The sequence below is a fragment of the Trachymyrmex cornetzi genome, unplaced genomic scaffold (genome assembly GCF_001594075.2).
Source record: "Trachymyrmex cornetzi isolate Tcor2-1 unplaced genomic scaffold, Tcor1.1 scaffold299, whole genome shotgun sequence".
Taxonomy (NCBI): Eukaryota; Metazoa; Arthropoda; class Insecta; order Hymenoptera; family Formicidae; genus Trachymyrmex; species Trachymyrmex cornetzi.
The window spans coordinates 1,069,130-1,086,712 of record NW_017297680.1 but is presented as its reverse complement, the minus strand read 5'-3'; the positions used below and the strand labels follow the sequence as shown (position 1 = coordinate 1,086,712).

The 17,583-nt window shown below is 37.6% G+C and overlaps 1 protein-coding gene across 1 annotated transcript in view; it reads right to left on the bottom strand.

Annotated features, from left to right (window-relative positions):
• Positions 1-2,150: 2,150 nt before the first annotated feature.
• The window catches only part of LOC108762388 (protein kinase C-binding protein NELL1), a 71,327-nt gene continuing 55,894 nt past the window's right edge, over positions 2,151-17,583 (bottom strand). Inside the window, exons 4-14 of the mRNA XM_018509362.1 lie at positions 16,201-16,483; positions 15,786-15,941; positions 15,276-15,498; positions 14,631-14,822; positions 13,807-13,926; positions 12,786-13,046; positions 11,652-12,032; positions 11,268-11,527; positions 10,816-11,058; positions 7,511-7,531; positions 2,151-3,382 (exon numbers count right to left, since the gene is read on the bottom strand). Coding sequence (XP_018364864.1) covers positions 2,618-3,382; positions 7,511-7,531; positions 10,816-11,058; positions 11,268-11,527; positions 11,652-12,032; positions 12,786-13,046; positions 13,807-13,926; positions 14,631-14,822; positions 15,276-15,498; positions 15,786-15,941; positions 16,201-16,483 — 2,905 coding nt within the window. The 3' untranslated portion in view covers positions 2,151-2,617. The remainder of the gene's footprint in view (positions 3,383-7,510; positions 7,532-10,815; positions 11,059-11,267; positions 11,528-11,651; positions 12,033-12,785; positions 13,047-13,806; positions 13,927-14,630; positions 14,823-15,275; positions 15,499-15,785; positions 15,942-16,200; positions 16,484-17,583) is intronic.

Below are 17,583 nucleotides of genomic sequence, written 5' to 3'. Positions count from 1 at the left end.
CTTCCTCGGTACGGCCTTTTAACTACAGTATGCAATACATCTACAAAATTCGCTTTTTCAATTGACATTAATTGCATTCCGCAGAAATTGTTTTACAACTGTGATATAAGAATCGAATCGTTTATTTAATTGTTACCTACTACTCTTCATTCGGCATCTTAAGCCCATTCTACATTAGACGCAAGCCGATCGCAAGTTTTCCGCAACAAACTTGCGATCGGCTTGCGTCTAATGTAGAATGGGCTTTAAATGATGAACGATTGCCACGTAACGATGCTAGATCTTTTATTGCCACACTGAGTTATAAAACCACTGTCTCTCGGTGGCGCATTCCGACACCTCATTCGACAGCCGTGAATCGAGCATAGGTTTGCCTCCTGCAGGATGACTAAGGATAACGTGGGAATCGGATCGAGCCGAATCCTTAGAAGATAGATTGAATTCTCTTCGAATTTAAGGATCGCGTCTATCCTATTATCCTTAAACGTACTCTCTCACACAAGCGTAACTATTTTTATCGCCGGATACGCACGCTACGATGATTGTATATGTTCCGGGGCCTCATATCGCTTTATATTGTCACGAGATATGATCCTCCATAATGGATATTTCTAGCGTAATAGAGTCACCCGCGTTGTCATCGGTATTGACGATTGACAGTCGGTGCGTTCAGTTTTGATTCGCGGGAATTACTCATATATAGTACATGGTATAATATAATACATACGGTTTACCTTTTTTATATGTATATTGTATGTATATATATGTATATATATAGATATATATAATATATATATAATATATACATATAATATACATCACTCTGTGTGTGTCCTCCCCTCCGTCGGAGATCAATTCCTTACGACAAACATATATATCGCCCCTGCTTTGCCGTCGTTTACGTACATACATACATACAAATGTTTATGTGGTTTAGCGGAACATCAACAATTTACTTTATAAGGCCCAAATATTGTGCGCTACTTGTTCAATCAAATACGCGAAAGGAGCTTCTTCTGCGGAAGCGAATCAACCCTCGGTTCGCTCAATGATGCTCGATCCACGGAGGACGCGTGACACAGTTTCGATCGACAATCGATGCCGAAAATCAACATCAAAATAGTTTATACTACGAATCTATCAATTCGTATGAATTCGAGATATTTCTGCTTGGAGTATTTAGAAATTTTCTGGCTACACGCAATTATTTTATAATACTTATTTGATACTCATATCGTTACGTAATTATTTATTGCGCTTATGCGCAATCTTGATGTGAAAATATGATGGTACAATGTTTACGCTCGGTATAATCAAATCGTGAAAATGTGAATTGCAAATTATACAATATTTTTTATTAGCAAATTAATAACCAGTATCAATCCTGTAAGTTCACTAATAATGTTACAATTGTTGTAGTATAATAGTTATGTAAGAAGAAAACAATTGATTTATAAGCAAATTTTATTCGTTTTTAAATTGCATATTACGTTATTCATGAAGTTCACAAAAAATATATATAGCCTTCAACTCTCTGATGTGTGAACTCTCATCCACTCTTATGTATAGATACTTTACTTATTAATTCTAATTTATTCGTATCAACAATACAAAGTTCTTTTGTTATACTGTTATTTATAATGTACTCTAAGGTCCGTTTCCACCAACGCAGATCAACTTTAATCTCGGTTCAACTTAATCTTTGTCTTTTTCTAGTTCTAAAGATTAGAAAAAGACGAAGAGTAAGTTGAACCGAGATTAAAATTAATCTATATTGGTAGAAATGGGCATAAGAGGCGTAAACAAGTTTTGTAAGAAGTCAATATCCAGGTAATATCGCTTTTAGCCAAAATTTACAAATGGAATCAATTCAGATTAACCTGCATTTTTGGTTCAGTAGAGAACCACATGCTATTGTATTCAATACTTATTGCATATTCATTAAATTTGCAAGCTGATCATCGTGCATAAACTCTTGATGTTGATCTTGAAAGTCATTTTCGCATCGATTATCTCTCGAAGAATGAGTAGCATCTCAACGTTCATTCGGCGACAGCGACCAAAGACGAAGGTCACTGGCTCGAGCGAGCAATTCAAGCGGAAAAGCGAACGTCTTGGACGCGTACGCGCTCTCAGCCATAAGCCCGGCCCGCGGCTGTTCTAGGTCCGGATGTCAATAGCGACTAGGTGATTTCACCCGCAAACGACTCGATCGCAAACAACACGAACTTGACAGTATCAGCGACTTCGATCTTAGTTTAAGAACCTAGAATCTAGCTGGACTAGGATCAAGGTCAGTGATGCGATCGTCGATTTAGCTCCATTGACGAGGCGTTGACCTCGGAAATGCCAGACGAATTCCTAAAACAGGTTCCAGAAAGAGGAACGAATCTTCCTCGTGGCACCGATCCTCCGCAAACATCGCCTACGTCATCAATGATCCCGTATCTTCTTTTCGCTAACTATCGATCTCATTTCCCCCTTTTTGCCGACAATGTAATAGACAGGCAACGTGCGTCGGACGACTATGGGAGATTCTTCGGGTTTCCCTTCTGGAATGCCTTGCCAAATGTGTCGCGCGTTCGTTCTTTTCTATCTTCCTCTAGATCCACGGCCCTCAAGTAGCGCTGTCAAGGACAATGGACTTTCTGCTGTCCTTGCGACGGCGACCGACCAGCTGGCGGATCGGATTTTGCACGGGGACGCTCGCGGGTAGTAGATCGGGCTCCTCGATCGTTGAGGTTGCCAAGACCACAGAGAGAGTCGATGATGATGACGACGAGGAAGAGGAAAAGGCGGCACCGCCGTGATGATTGATGGTATTCGATGACTGACCGCGTCGCAACAACGTTGATCCGCCGATGGACGTCGCGGACGGCGTTCTCGTCGTCGTCGTCGTCGTCGACGGCGCTGAGGACCGTTCTGATGCCGTCGACGACGTCGTCGAGCCTGCAATGAACTGCTGGTGTCTCGTGGTCGACGCTTGTTGCTGGTATTGTTGCGATCTGATGGCATGATAGGCCATGTCTCTTTGCTGGGCTCGCGACATGGCCAAAATGTGCGAGCCCGTTGCGTGGTCTTGCCTGAGATCATGAGGGTTGTCGTTGCTGATGCTGGAGGATGACGAGTAGTGCGAGAGCGACGAGACAGGAGAAGTGGTGCTCGCGATGGAGGAAGTGGTGATGGTGCGTGTGGTGCCGGATGTGTCAGTGACCGCTGCTGGTAGAGCTGCTTCCGGTGCACCGTTGACCAGCGACTGGACCGCATGGTCCGGTGGATGGCGTATGAGAAGCTCAGGAACAGCGATTGAAGAACGTTGCTGTTTGTCGTTGCCCAAATCGCCAGCGCAGCCATAATCGTAGCTGCAGCAAAGCTGCCCGTCCTACGAAGAGGTTCGTGGGAGACTGGGTTAGCCACGGCGGAGAGAATTTTTCGTTCATAATTATTGACTTGGTTTGTCAATTCGGGATTGAAAAGTCTTGGCCAGCATGATTCATGAGAGTACGTGATTCGTGAGAGAACCGGTACCGTGGTAAGAATGATATATTGAAAGTGAACAATGCAAACATACGAAATGATGTGAGCATGAAGTTGCTTTGCGATCGTGAACCGATCGTGTGCTCCGAACAAAAATGAATATTTCTTAACTACTATACAGAATTATTCTTTGCACAGTAATAGAATATCATGGCGTCTTATACTAATTTATTATTTAATTAAAAAAGACATTTTTGCTATTCTAATATTTACAAAGAGAGAAAATGTTTGAATCATAGAAGTTACATAATTAACCCATTTCTTGTACCTTTTATAATATTAGAAATTTTATCGATCAGATTATTGTTAATTTTTTGCTCATAAATGATATAATTTAACTTTGTGTTCGTGTTGTGTACATATTAAAGAATTTTTATTTTAGTGATAAATGGATTAAAATATATAATGGAATCTTTTATATTTTTCTACGTACCACGACGTTAACAAATGGGTTAACTATCAATCGATTACTCAATGCACCAAGACTTTCCAACCTGTAGTGAGGCAGGTACTTGTGTCCATAGTATGTAATTCATTGTTTCGTAGAACAATACCGCATCAGTTCCGCCGTGGCGAGATAATAAACCAACGTGCAAAAATCGACCCCCGCTTTACTTCCCTTGAAACTTTCCTTGCGATGTTCCTCGCACCCGCACTGGCGGCGTCCTTTTCTCTCAGTTAAGAAGACGATTTAAGTGGTCATAATCACAATTACAATAACTGTAAGGACACTCATGCTGACATTCGAAAGGGGGCAAAACAATGAATTTCCATAGTATGTCTTTGATACCCGGCGACAAATCTCTAAGTTTCCACTACTTTCCGCTACGATCCTGGCAGGATACTTTTATAATGTATGTATACATATGTGTACACAATACTTGCACGACGATCATTAATATAAAACAATATTCTACAACTCTCTAAATATATCTATATATTTTGGTGATGGAATTTCATTTAAAATCTAAGAGAAAATCTAAAAGCTAATTCGATTAGACGCACTCAGTGCGCACTGATGCACATTAAAGCCGTCGTACACAAAATAACGTAAAATAAAAAAAAAACATTGTTTCTCTCTAAATAAATATAGAAATTAATTAAATCGTGAAATATCCAATACATTTTATTGTACTGTTTCGCCCGCGCGGCCGATTTACGAGATCGCGTTCGTAGACGCGCACACGCACTCCAGAAATAAACGACATGAATGTTAAGAAGAAGAACAAGAAGCGTTTATTGATCAAGAATGCAAAATAGAACACCGCGAAAGATATAAGATGGAGCAATCGAGAGATACGTCCGAACGCGCTGACAGCTCACATCCAAATCTGTCTATCTTGTTAGACAATTGACTTGCTGGTTGTCTCGGCAACGCGCTCGCTTGCATATGCCATGGGTATCGGCAAGGCACGGGCATAAAGGTCGCAGCACAGACTTTTGCATAACGCATAATGCATAATGCATAAGCGAATCAACTAATTAGAATCTTTTCTCTCTTCCCATTCCATGAAAAAGAAGAATTTCGATTGGTTGATTCCCTTATGCATTATGCATTATACGTTATGCAAGAATCCGTGCTGCGGCCATAACATTACTAGTAGGTAAAATATGTATTTCATAATTCGAAATATTTGCATTTCATTTTTATACTCAAATAAGTGTACAACAACTCTAATACGCACCAGTGTGTACTAGTGCTTTCAATCGAATTCCCTATGAAATTAATTCTTTTACGTATTATAGCTTGATTCTATGCTAGCCTCGGTATTTTATCGTTCACATTTCGCATCTCTGTGCGAGTCACTTTTATCTTGCCAGAATCGATGCTTGATAAGTCGATACAGAGAAAGAAAAAGACCTCTTGGTGCTTCTACCGAATCTCGAATGCAGATCAGAGGAGGGTGCAGTGGAGGCTCAGGTGCAACAACGACTCTTTTAAAAAATAAAAAAAAAAGAAGAAAGAGAGAGACATACAAACAAACATAATCGCGAATCCAAGACGCAGTCTGTATATGTGTTGTGTGCACATGTGTGCGTGCGCGCGCGTGTGTGTGAATATATGTATGTGGAGTGCAGCCACAGTAGAAGGAATGAGAAATCAGGAATAAGGATTTCAACTTATCAGAAACTGTGTATTCCGATGTATCCGATTTCTGATGATAGGTTCACTGAGAAAAATTGTCTGGTTGGATTAAATAGTAATCCTGGTGGAAAATGGACGAATCAGAGTTCTCTCTCTCTCTCTCTCTCTCTCTCTCTCTCTCTCTCTCTCTGATTAAGTTTATTAGAATTCTAGTTGAGATAACTAGAATTCTGATTAATATATAAAATTATTCTGGTAAAAATAAGAATTCTAGTAGATTTTACCAGAAATATTCTAATAAATTCAACCAGAAATTTCTGATTCGTCCATTTTCAACCAGAAATTGTTTTCAATGTTGAAATCGTTATTCCTTACTCCTAATTCCTTCTATTGTGGCTGCACCCTTACACGTGTCTGCCACCCCGTGCGCCATGCTCCTCGATCGACATGAGAAAGATCTGCCGACCGAAATCGCCTTTATCTCTTTTATCTTTTTGCATGAACGACCGTGCGTCTCGGAGTGTGCGTAAATAAAAAAAAGGTGAAAAAGAGAAAAGTGAGAGGGAATAGTGCGCGACATTGGGAGAGTAAGAAATAAAATATGTAAGAAGTGTGTGTCAACGCATGCAAATTTCGAAAGCGTGCAATCGATCTTTCCACGGATGAGATAAGATAATACGTCGTATTCTCGTTCGATTCGTCGACGAATTTATTGTGCACGATACTGAACGATAAAAAACATGCAAATTATTTCGTGCAGATGTTATTTTTATTAATGTGAATATTTCAAATAAAGAGCTTCAGATTAAGAGCAGAAATGTAAATACAAACGAATGGGCATCGTTAATCAATCATCTATATAATTGGGATAATAAAAGTTAGCTATTAGATTGTAAGATAAGACCCAACACGTAATAGTTCATAACTGTCAAATGTCGAACAGTCAGTAATTTTTAGTGAACATATGAATATCATGGATTCTGTCGAACTAATTTCGAAATCTGCTACGCTCTTAAATCTAAAAGATCGTCAACGTCACGTCGAGAACACGTTCCTTCAAATACGACCAAATGCACATGCCCTGTGCTTGTGATATATCTATAATATTCTTCAACATTGTCGAATAGTGATAAAGCTTCTGCCCATACAGCACAGATCATTCCAGCAATATTGCAACGATCCAATCTTGCAGTTTAATATTGTAAACGTTGTAGCAATGTTTCCGTACACTAAAAAAATGGTCTGGTTGGATTAAATTCTGGTGGAAAATAGACGAATCGAAATTTTAAGTCTACTAGAATTCTAGTTGAGATAACTAGAATTCTGATTGATATAATTATTCTGGTAAAAATAAGAATTCTAGTAGATTTTACCAGAAATATTGTATCAACCAGAATTGCGATTATTTCAACTAGAATTCTAATAAATTTAACCAGAAAATTCTGATTCATTCATTTTCAACCAGAAATTTTTTTTAGTATAAGCTTCTGTGCTGTATGGATGGTGATCAACGTGCGGCGATTAACGTAGTGATAGTACTGATAGTGATCCTAATAAGTAGAATGTGAAAAAGAAGAAAAGGATTAGTAGAAGAAAAACTACTAACAAGTATCAAGCAAAGGTGCGAAATATAGAAACTTCAAAAAAGTGAAAAGCAGCAGGAAAGATAAAATATTCGAATTAACAAAAAAATAAGACAGAATTACTATGTAAGTAGACGAGAAGAGGTAGGGGAGAAGGGTCTAAGAAAGCACTCGAGCACTCCGTTAGTCGTAGTACATTAATCAGCACACAATAAAGACAGAAGAGAAGAGGCAGGTAGTAGAGATTATAGGTGAGGTAGAAGTGACGTGATTACCGATGCACACAACACGCGCTATTGCTCACCAATTGGGCGCAGTACGGCACCTGCAAGGATACCCATTGTTAGGCTATATGAGGTTAGTCATCACGGGCAAGATGGCGGGGTTAATTTACAACAGCATAGTCTCAGGCAGACAATGTTTTTCTGGCGCAATTCCCCCTTCTATATCCCTCCCTCGCTATTTATCCTATACGTGACCAGGACCTTTCTCTGCGCCACGTCGATCCACATTCGCGATCGTCGCGGCTTAGAAGATTAATATGATTGGCCTAGGCGCTAGCGGAATCACTCTGTCGAATTCCATTCTGGTGGTCCACGGCCAATCGTTGCCAATGTCACCCACTGATGAAACCGTGCCGCCGCTCTTGATTGAACGTGCGGCACGATGCTAGACTGTCGTCGACCGGCGATCAGAAGATCGCGGATCGGATCGACGGGGTCAAGGTCGTGGTACACACTCGATCACTGTGAGGTCAGGTCCGTTTTCTATTAATCGTCGCCGGGCGGTAAACACTAATAAAATGATCCATGCAGGGCCGACCCGAAGCACGCGCGATCGTGAGATCTCGGCTCAATCTCGGTTTGGCGTATATGTGATGTTACGGATTTATCAGGTTATTTTTTATTAGCCACAGATTAGTGAGAATTTAAGATATTTTGATGACGGTGGTTAGAAAATTAATTATTGTTAAAAGCTTTTGGAAAATTAAACCGCGAACGTAACAAAGAAGCTAATTTTAATTAACTTTAAAAGAATTTTAATTAAATAGAAATTTTATTCAAAAAATTTATATTAAGAAAAGTTTAAGATTCCAAACACTTTTCGAAGTCTGAAAGATAAAACGACAAGTATGAAACATCATATATATTATTTCATCGTCACCCTAATTATGAAATCTACAAAAAAATCAAACTTTATGGAAAATACGAACAAAAATAGGAACAGTGTGTGTATATGTATGTACAAACTTAGAATTTCCTAAATTTTATAAACAATAGAAATTCTAAATTGTTAAATTATTGATATAATCATCCGTCATAAACCCCATATAACATTATTATTTTATATTTTCTGCAACTGAGGTTAAGTTAAGCGAAAAGTTCTGAGGTACAAATATCTTGTCTCATATTCAGGATGATAATAGGATGACGATGACGAGAGCGAAGCACTTGGCAAAGAAGCGGAACAATGAGCTTTCTCGAAATTCAGAGTTTTTTTTCTGAGATTGACGTAAATATACGAACCGGGATTCTCACGGCCGTGGCAGTATTCGATCGCATTCCATATCTATAATTTCTACACATATGAAGAGTAATATTTTTTATTAGAAAGGAATTATTTTGCGAATCATGCTCTTCTAGATATTTGATTACATTTGCCCAAAATCTGATTACGCCCAATTAATTGCAGCATTTTTCTTTACATTTCGCTATAAGATACTGATAATTTCAGGTTTCTTTTTTAGAAAAGGACATTAAAAAGGAACATTAAAAAGGAATTAAATAAATTCTCAATATTTTCTAATATAAAGATTTGAATGGATTTAGAAGGAGGTAATCATTTTATAATCTAAAAAAGATCTAAGATATATAATAGATTTAATTAAAAAAATCTAAGCTATATTTATTTCTCCTTTTACAAGGAGAAATATACGACGAACGCTGCCACGTGCAAGGCAGGCATTGAAAAACAAATAACATTTATCTTAGGCTAGCTTGGGGACGCCCCTGGATGTGTCTAATAATGTATAAAACTATGAAGTTTGAATAATTTACATTGGTGAGTACAGCGCTGAAATCGTATAATGACAAGGCTAGCACGACGCATTAATGTACGCCGAGAGAGAAGATAATATTGATTATAAATTAACAATTATAATAATAGATAATATAAGGGTTTAATCGAATAAAAAATTCAAAGAATAGATCAATAAATAGATAATGTTTGATTATATTAATACGATATCATATATATTTTTATATTGTACATATTTTTTGTGAAATACTGAAGCTTTTATGAATAATTTTAGTTCAATTGGTTAGTTAAATTCATGCAAATGAGAAATTAGATTTCAACATAAACATTATTCTTCTTTTCTCGGTATACAGTTAATAAAATTTTAGCGTTCAGCTTTGCAAAATCGATTCGCGTTAATACACACCGCCAAAACAAACGGCATACTGCGAAAAAAAAAGAGGACAGTCAGTATGTATGTACCTTGTACTATTCGAGGATTACCTACTGACAAGTAAAACAGACAGACAGAGAGTAAAAAGAGCGAGTAAAAGTAAAATGATAAATAGATGCTTGTGTGTATAATAATTTAATGTTTGTATGGCGCACAGTTTGATCGAATATGCTAAGAAGATGGAAATTTTAATATAATGGATTGTAAAACGTTCGAGTATTTATATGATTCGGTAATTAAAATAAAATTAATCTCTCGTTGATTGAATATGTTTTTACAAGAAATTTTTTATTTTGAAAAAAATTATAATAATACGCAAAATTAACATGTAATTTAGTGATTTTGTTTAAATACGTTAATGTTAGAATAAAAAATAATTATTGTATATGAAAAAATAATAATGATGATGATGATAGAATGAATGCTAATTATCGTCGTGGAAGAAATCTAATATGAAACGAACGGAAAATGAAATTGATACGATTTGCGCGTGTTGATACTCCGCCATGTACGTATACATATTCGATGGACGCCTGCACAGCGATTTTCTTGCATCTTACATTGGCATAGTACAGCGAGCGCAATTGAATAGGCACATGACAGATCCACGGCTAAATTGAGGCAATATTTCCTTTCATTTACTGACCTTGAGCTCTTGAATTCGCAAGAGAAGTGAGTGCGATGGGTACCAAGATCTCGTTAGGATGATCTGCATTTCAATGTTTTCATTATGTAACATTGTCGCGTTGTTAACAATTCAAAATCGAGAAAATACATCACCAAATATTTTGTTTATGACTGGGATAATCTCCTTGCACAGTCACAATTACTTGGAAGGCATGAAAAAATACATAAATACATTATCTTATTAAGCGCACGTAAAAAATTATTATTGTGCGTTATACAACACATTTTGTATTACTAAAATTAAACAGAACGCTATTAAAAGTTTATGGGAATATGGAAAGGACTCAGCAGATTCTGCGGCGACCATCCTCACGTCTTCCGTGCCCATGACGTCCTTCTCCGGCGAATTCCCCCCTTTATCCTATTCGTATCCTTCGGATCTCGCATGAGATCAGGTCATAGACCGGCGATCGCGGGTCCTGCGATGTGACACGTCCGATCCTTCTTCTTACCTTGCACTCGCACGTGGTGCATTTGTCGTGGGGGTCCTGCCAAGAGCTGCCGCTGTCGTGGACGATGCCGGCGTAGCTGCATGGCCGGGGACGACTAGGAACCGTGAACGAGGTGCCGTTCACCAACACCTCACGAGCGCAGGGATCGTCCTCGCAGCGCGGACAACAATCGCCCTCCTCGGTTACGGGATTCGAGCAGGTCACCGGTGGACACTCCATCTGCCAGCAGTCTATTTCGCCGTACTACAAAAGACCGTACGATAATTCATAGAAAGTTCAAAATCGAACTATCGTCTTTTTTTTTCAAAGAAAATCACATTTTTACGTATGAAACTACGATATGAGGTTTGTGATCTGAAGAGATCAGTTGCTTAAAATATTCTTGTAATTCGTTTATTTTATTCACAAGTCTGTCGTGCGGACAGATATATATTATAGTTCGGTTTTATTACCAGGCACTCGCAAGTCTGACATTGGTATATCCAACGTTCTCCGCTTCTGAAGACTAGGTGATGGAGCTCTTGATGCCTACAGGACGCGGCGGGATTACATTGAGGACAACACTTGTCCCTGTGGCTTCCCGGTGCGCTGCAGTCACATACGGGATCCTTGCAAGTGATCACGCCGTCTTGGCATGTGCATCTCCTGCAAGGATTTCCGGACGGTGCCAACGTGTCACCATTGTTAACTTCCCGATCTTCGAACCAGCAACCTAAAATTACAATATAGTAGGGTAACAATTTTTTGTATTTTTCGTACAATTCTCCATACAATTCTCGAACAGTTTTACTCTAAGAGACGAATGTCTTGATTGTAGACGCGACGAGTGAACTCACTGAGTCTGCATTCTTTTCCGGACTCTTCCAGGTCCTTCGCCGGTGGGCATACGCACTCATAGCCGCCCTCGGTGTTGACGCATTTTGCGGTAGGATGACACGTGTGCCTCCTCTCGAGCGTTAGATCGTTGCACTCGTTGATATCGACACATTGCGTGCCCTGAGTGCTCTCATGCAGGGCGCTCCTGTAGCCAGGCTTGCACCGGCAGTAATACCAGCCGGGCATATTGAAACACGTGGACGATTGATGACATCGATGCAGATCGCTGGCACACTCGTCCAGGTCGAGTTCACAACTGTTGCCGATATAACCGCGTCGGCAGGAGCACCTTCCGGGTGCCACGCATTCGCCACCATTCTGGCAAGTCTGATTGCACACAGCTGCAAAGAAAAAAATACAATTTTACTTCATATTCAGACTTTTTTTACTTTAAAAAGTGAAGATACTGCGATTATCTTCTATTCCATTATTTTTCATAAAATTTAAATTAAGATTCGATTTTTAATGCAACTTAATACAATTTTATTATCGTTAGTTTAAAAATAATTTTTTTATGTGATTAACTCTCTGAGAACAAAAGAGTCGATTAATCAGTCTTAGAGAGCGAAGAGAATATCTTTTCATTTTTTCACTGGTTTTTCAGTTTTTGCGAAACGATATGTTGAAGAAAAATAAACATTTTTCACTTTAGTAAATCTACTTTTACCATTTTATTTATTGATGGGATGAAAATACCCCGTTGCGATTGTTTGTGTACACACTCGCTCGAAGAACGAACGTTTCAATAAAGAAGATGTGTTAGAATTTTTTTCTACTTTCAACAATTTGATAGAGTATTCACTCAGACGTTTTATAAATTGTTTCATAAATTGCTCATAACTATGTATAATTCGTTGTAAAATGGTAAACATTTAATTAGATTAGAAAAAATTAATTCAAATTAATATAAATTTCAATAATAAAAATTATTCTCTTTGCGTTTTATTACACAATAATTTGTTTCTTTGTTTAATAAAATTATTAAAATAAACCCAAGAAAAGTTTCAGAATAATATTGTGAGTTGTCGCTTTGAATATTGAGAAATTATTCATTAAAGTATGCTCTATCGATACATAAAGGCGATATACTGTACGTTTGCATGTGAAACCATCGCCGGTATAGCCGTCCTTGCAGATGCAGTAGTAGCTACCGTTAGTGTTCACACATGTGGCGTGCTCGTCACACAAGTGCTGACCAGTCGCGCACTCATCTAGCTCGGCACAGTTGAACTTGTCCATTCTATAGTAACCCGGAAGACACTCGCACGTGTAAGAGCCGATCACGTTGACGCACTTCGTGTTCGCGTTGCAGTAGTGACCGTTCGATCCACCTTGCTGGTTGCATTCGTCTACGTCTGAGTGACCGAGACGAAAAGAAAACGTCATTGATCATATAATCAACGAAGTCATACGAATGCTCGTATTTAACTTATCACATTTAAAAAAAAGATTCGTGTAAGTGAACTGAAATTTCTAAATAAAATAAGACGTTAAAGAAGATATGACGAATTTTTATTTAATATTATAGCAAATACTTTTCTTATACAAGACTTATAATTTTATAAAATTTATATAAAACAAATTATAATTTAATATTTTTATGTAAAATAATGATGCTGAGAAATATATATATATACCATGTTTTATAAAATATAAAAAATTTATATAACAAATTTTAAGTAGCGATGAAAAATATAACGATTCGTCTTAAAAAACACTAAAATTCATATATTAATTTAATTAATAAAAATAGATGAAGTAAATTACATATTATTAAAAATAAGCAAAATAGAATTTTTAAACATTCATTTCTAATTAAAACTAGATAAAAGCTCAATGCAATAATTTTAGCAACATTAAATTCGCGCATGCTTTTTACGCGAAAATAAAACTCCAGACACAATGTGAGAGAATAGCGATAGCGATAAAAATAACATGATTTTAATCTATCAGAAATCGGATACACCGGATTACACAGTTTCTGATAGGCTGAAATGGTGTAATTTCTATCGCTATCACTATTCCCATTGTGTCTGAAGCTTAAATCCGACAAGTCCGGCGGATATACTTCACGCACGATTAATTATACAAGTAAGTTAGGTAAGGGTTAGGTACCGTGACAGTTAAGACCATCCCCCTGGAAACCGATATCGCAATGGCAGGCGTAGGTCGTCTGGAGATTCAGGCAGGACGCGTTAGTATGACACTTGTGGCCCTTCGCGCAGTAGTCCACCCCTGGTTAAATTGGGTTAGCCATGCAAATACAGAGGTTAGACGATTTAATTAGCGATCTAGCGGTTTTAGACAGATTATCGCTCGATTTGACGTCGGTAACCCTCCCATACGTAATGGACATTGTATTAGTAGTAAATTAATTAGATAACAGAGAGTAACAAACTCTCATGAATTAAAGTTACCTTAGTCTATTTAAACTAATATAAATATTTCTCTTAATATAACTGTTAGTTTATGATGAGCATGATATGATATATGCGTATTTATTTAAGACCAGCAAAAAGAAAGAAGACTTGAAAGTGGCCAGAAAAGAAATTCCAAGCATGAGAGGGTTAGAGCTGTTAATGACACGCAAGTTATGCGAATTGTGCTTTCTTTACTGTTCCGCAAAGCTTTGTTGCTTTTTCATGCTTGCCTCATTTTTTCAATCCCGATATTATAACATGTGTTATTCAAAATTTTTTAATCCGCTAAATTTTAATGTCTGAAAATGGAAAATTTTATAATGTTCCTTTATTTTTACAACAGGAGTTTGTGTCTTATAAAAAAGATACTCTGTTGACGAAACTATTAACTGGTTGTTTACAACTGACTTGTGATATCTGATACAAAACTTTAAATGTCTTATCATTTTGAAAATATGTAAATTTTAAATCGTTAATATATTTATTACCGCGTATAGCTTTCCAAACATGAAAACGTACCTGGGCAAAACTTGCAACATTCCTCTGCCACGCTGAGTTGCTCACTGGATGGACACGGCAGTGGTGGGCATTTGGTGTCAGTGTCGATTCTTGTGCAGGTGAAGCTACCGTCGTAGCAGTTGCACTCGACGCACTGCTTCGGCGAGACCCTCTCGCCGTGATCGTAAATTACGCCATGCAAGTAACATTGTCCTGTGAAGGCGAATATGAATGGCGAGATAAGTAACGTGAGGCACGAGACGGAAGCGAACGACTGAACGCGAAACACGCTACGTCAGCTAATCGGTCAGTTGCGTGCGTGAAAGTAAGGGAGTAGATTCGCGTAAAAGCGACGCTGTATTAGAATAATCGAAAGAGTTATTCTCTCCAAGGTGCCAAGAATTTATGCTACGTTCCAAAAGCAAGAAATGTATGGAATGTGAATGATAAGCTGTATCGTGCGCTCAGCAAAAGACGATGAGAATCCTAGATGTTATGAATCCTAGAGTGTTGCCAAAGCTTTAAAATTAATGGTTTAGAAATCAATGGTTTAATAGAAGCTTCTTTTTGTTAAAAATTACCACAAATTATAGAATATTAAGGAAATACATTTATGAATTGTGATATGAAGGGGTGAGAAAAATAAAAGTATAATATTTCACTTACTGAGACAAATCGGGCAACATTGTCCCTCAGGAATGATGGGATTCTTGCAAGTGACCGGAGTGCAGGACGTAGGTATACACTCGACCTCGCCGTGAAGACAGGAACAATGTTGACAACCCTTTGACCACGTTTCGCCGTCATCGTGGACAGTACCATTCACTCTACAGGACTTTTGGCACTCGCACTCCTCCACTTTACTTATCCTGCCCTCTGCAGCGGCTAGCTGAAAGGAAGGATGTCCATGAATAATTTGTCTTATTTATATTTTATTGATAAAAGGCAGCAATGTGTTTACTACAAGAATAATTCCTAAAAAATTGACAATTATCGAAGAACACTCTCTGTAAATAAACATTAAACATAAACTATAAAGAAACATTCCGCATAATTATACTATAAAATTATAGCAATACATATACCTATGTAATTTACATTTAATTCATATTGAGATTTATATTCAAATCTCATATCTTCGACATAAGAGTTTGTATAAACGTACAAATTACTCACCCTACGAGTCAATTCATTGAGATTGTGCATTAGCTGTTCCACAGTATTCTGTAATATCGAAAATTGACCGCAAGTGGGACAAGATGAGTCGAGCTGAGGACATTGGGAAAGATAACCGTGAGGTCCTGCTATTAACTTGACGTCCTGTAAAGCACCCTGTAGTGCGAAAATGATACAGAAAACTTAATTCGGGGTGTGAAATCATCGTATGTGAATATTATGAGAAATATGTTTCAATTAAATCAAACAAAAATCTGATTGTGTTTTTACTGATAAAAGTTAAAAATTAGCAGAAATAAATCCTAATTTTATTCTAGTATTCCAATTTTATGATTAAGTGATATTGACTTTAAATAGAAAAGAAATAGAAAACAATACGGATAGACTTATACTGCAGTAAAACGTGCGGCTTTACCTTGAAGAGAAAGTGCCTGATGTTTCTCTGCCCTACCCAGAGCTGGAGCTGCGGCAGGGTGAAATTGGTGTCGGGTGGACCAGGTCTCAGCAGTCGCCTGTACAAAGGGTGACAGTCGACTAGCAGCTCGACCTGCGAGCCGCTTATGCTCAGGGCGACCCTGTGCCAGGCGCCATCGGCTAATCGGAAAGGAAACGCCTCGACGTGTACGGTTCCGTCGCGGCGTGATACATAATGAAGTCGAAGCTCGTCCTTGCGTCCGCTGCTCTGCAGCTCCAAATACCTAACGCACATTGTATTCTATTTATTGCCGGTTCAATTAGACTTATACGATTATCCAGAATTTAATCTAAAGCTGTCATAAAATGTGATATATGATATATGATATATATTAAATGTTATTATTTTGAACTGGAGTAAAGAACTATAAACTTAAGTATTATAGTTACGCCTTTTAATACCATTTAATATTTATTGTGAACTTTCTTTCTGGTTTATTACTTTATTATTAATATCATAATAATTACAATAATAATTCTAAAATTTTATTAAGAGCATTATTCTAATTTACGTTATAATCTGAATGTACGTATCAAGACATTTAAATTAGCTACCACCACTAATGAGCTGTAGTTACAGGCAACGCTTAATTAGGTTTTGAGAAATTTATTAGCCTTTAAGAAGCTTATTGAGTTCTATATTAATAGTTGCGGCACGTTAATATATGCCATGCAATATATACGAGCGTAAGTCCATCCAATTTGTGTCAGCTAGGCGAAAACAGGTAGATCGTATTATCGAAGTACTGACGGAGGATGCAGTATTGAGTTGAGTACTCCTTCACTCTCGCTCGACAATTGACATACTAACTTCTTTTACAGCCGATGCATACAAAGTTATAAAGCTGAGAAGCAATTTTTAACAAAGCGACGAGACGAGAAACAAAATGCATATGTACAATTGTTGCCTGACAATCTCGCCACGGCGATATTATTCAATAGTAAAAGCGTTTTATTGTCGAGTGGGTAATAATTCTTTATCCTAGTTATATGTACCGAGTAATGTAGACGTCATTATTTCAAATATAAACGACAGCGGAATTATTGTGCTGTATGCATTAGGGTATGATATCATCAAATCGTAAAATGCAGAATATTCCACAGTTATTCGTGAAAGATATGTCGTATTTCACTTGTAATTTCTAATAGTCTATAAAAGTATTTTGATCATCTCATATTTATAAATACGTATAAATACGTATTTATATTTTATTAAATAATATGCCCGAAAGATTTCTCTCCTCCACGCGGTTTATATCACTCTTAGCGTTTGAAATAGGTCACAACTCGTAGTTTGTTTCAAGTCCGAAATTCCCAAACGGCA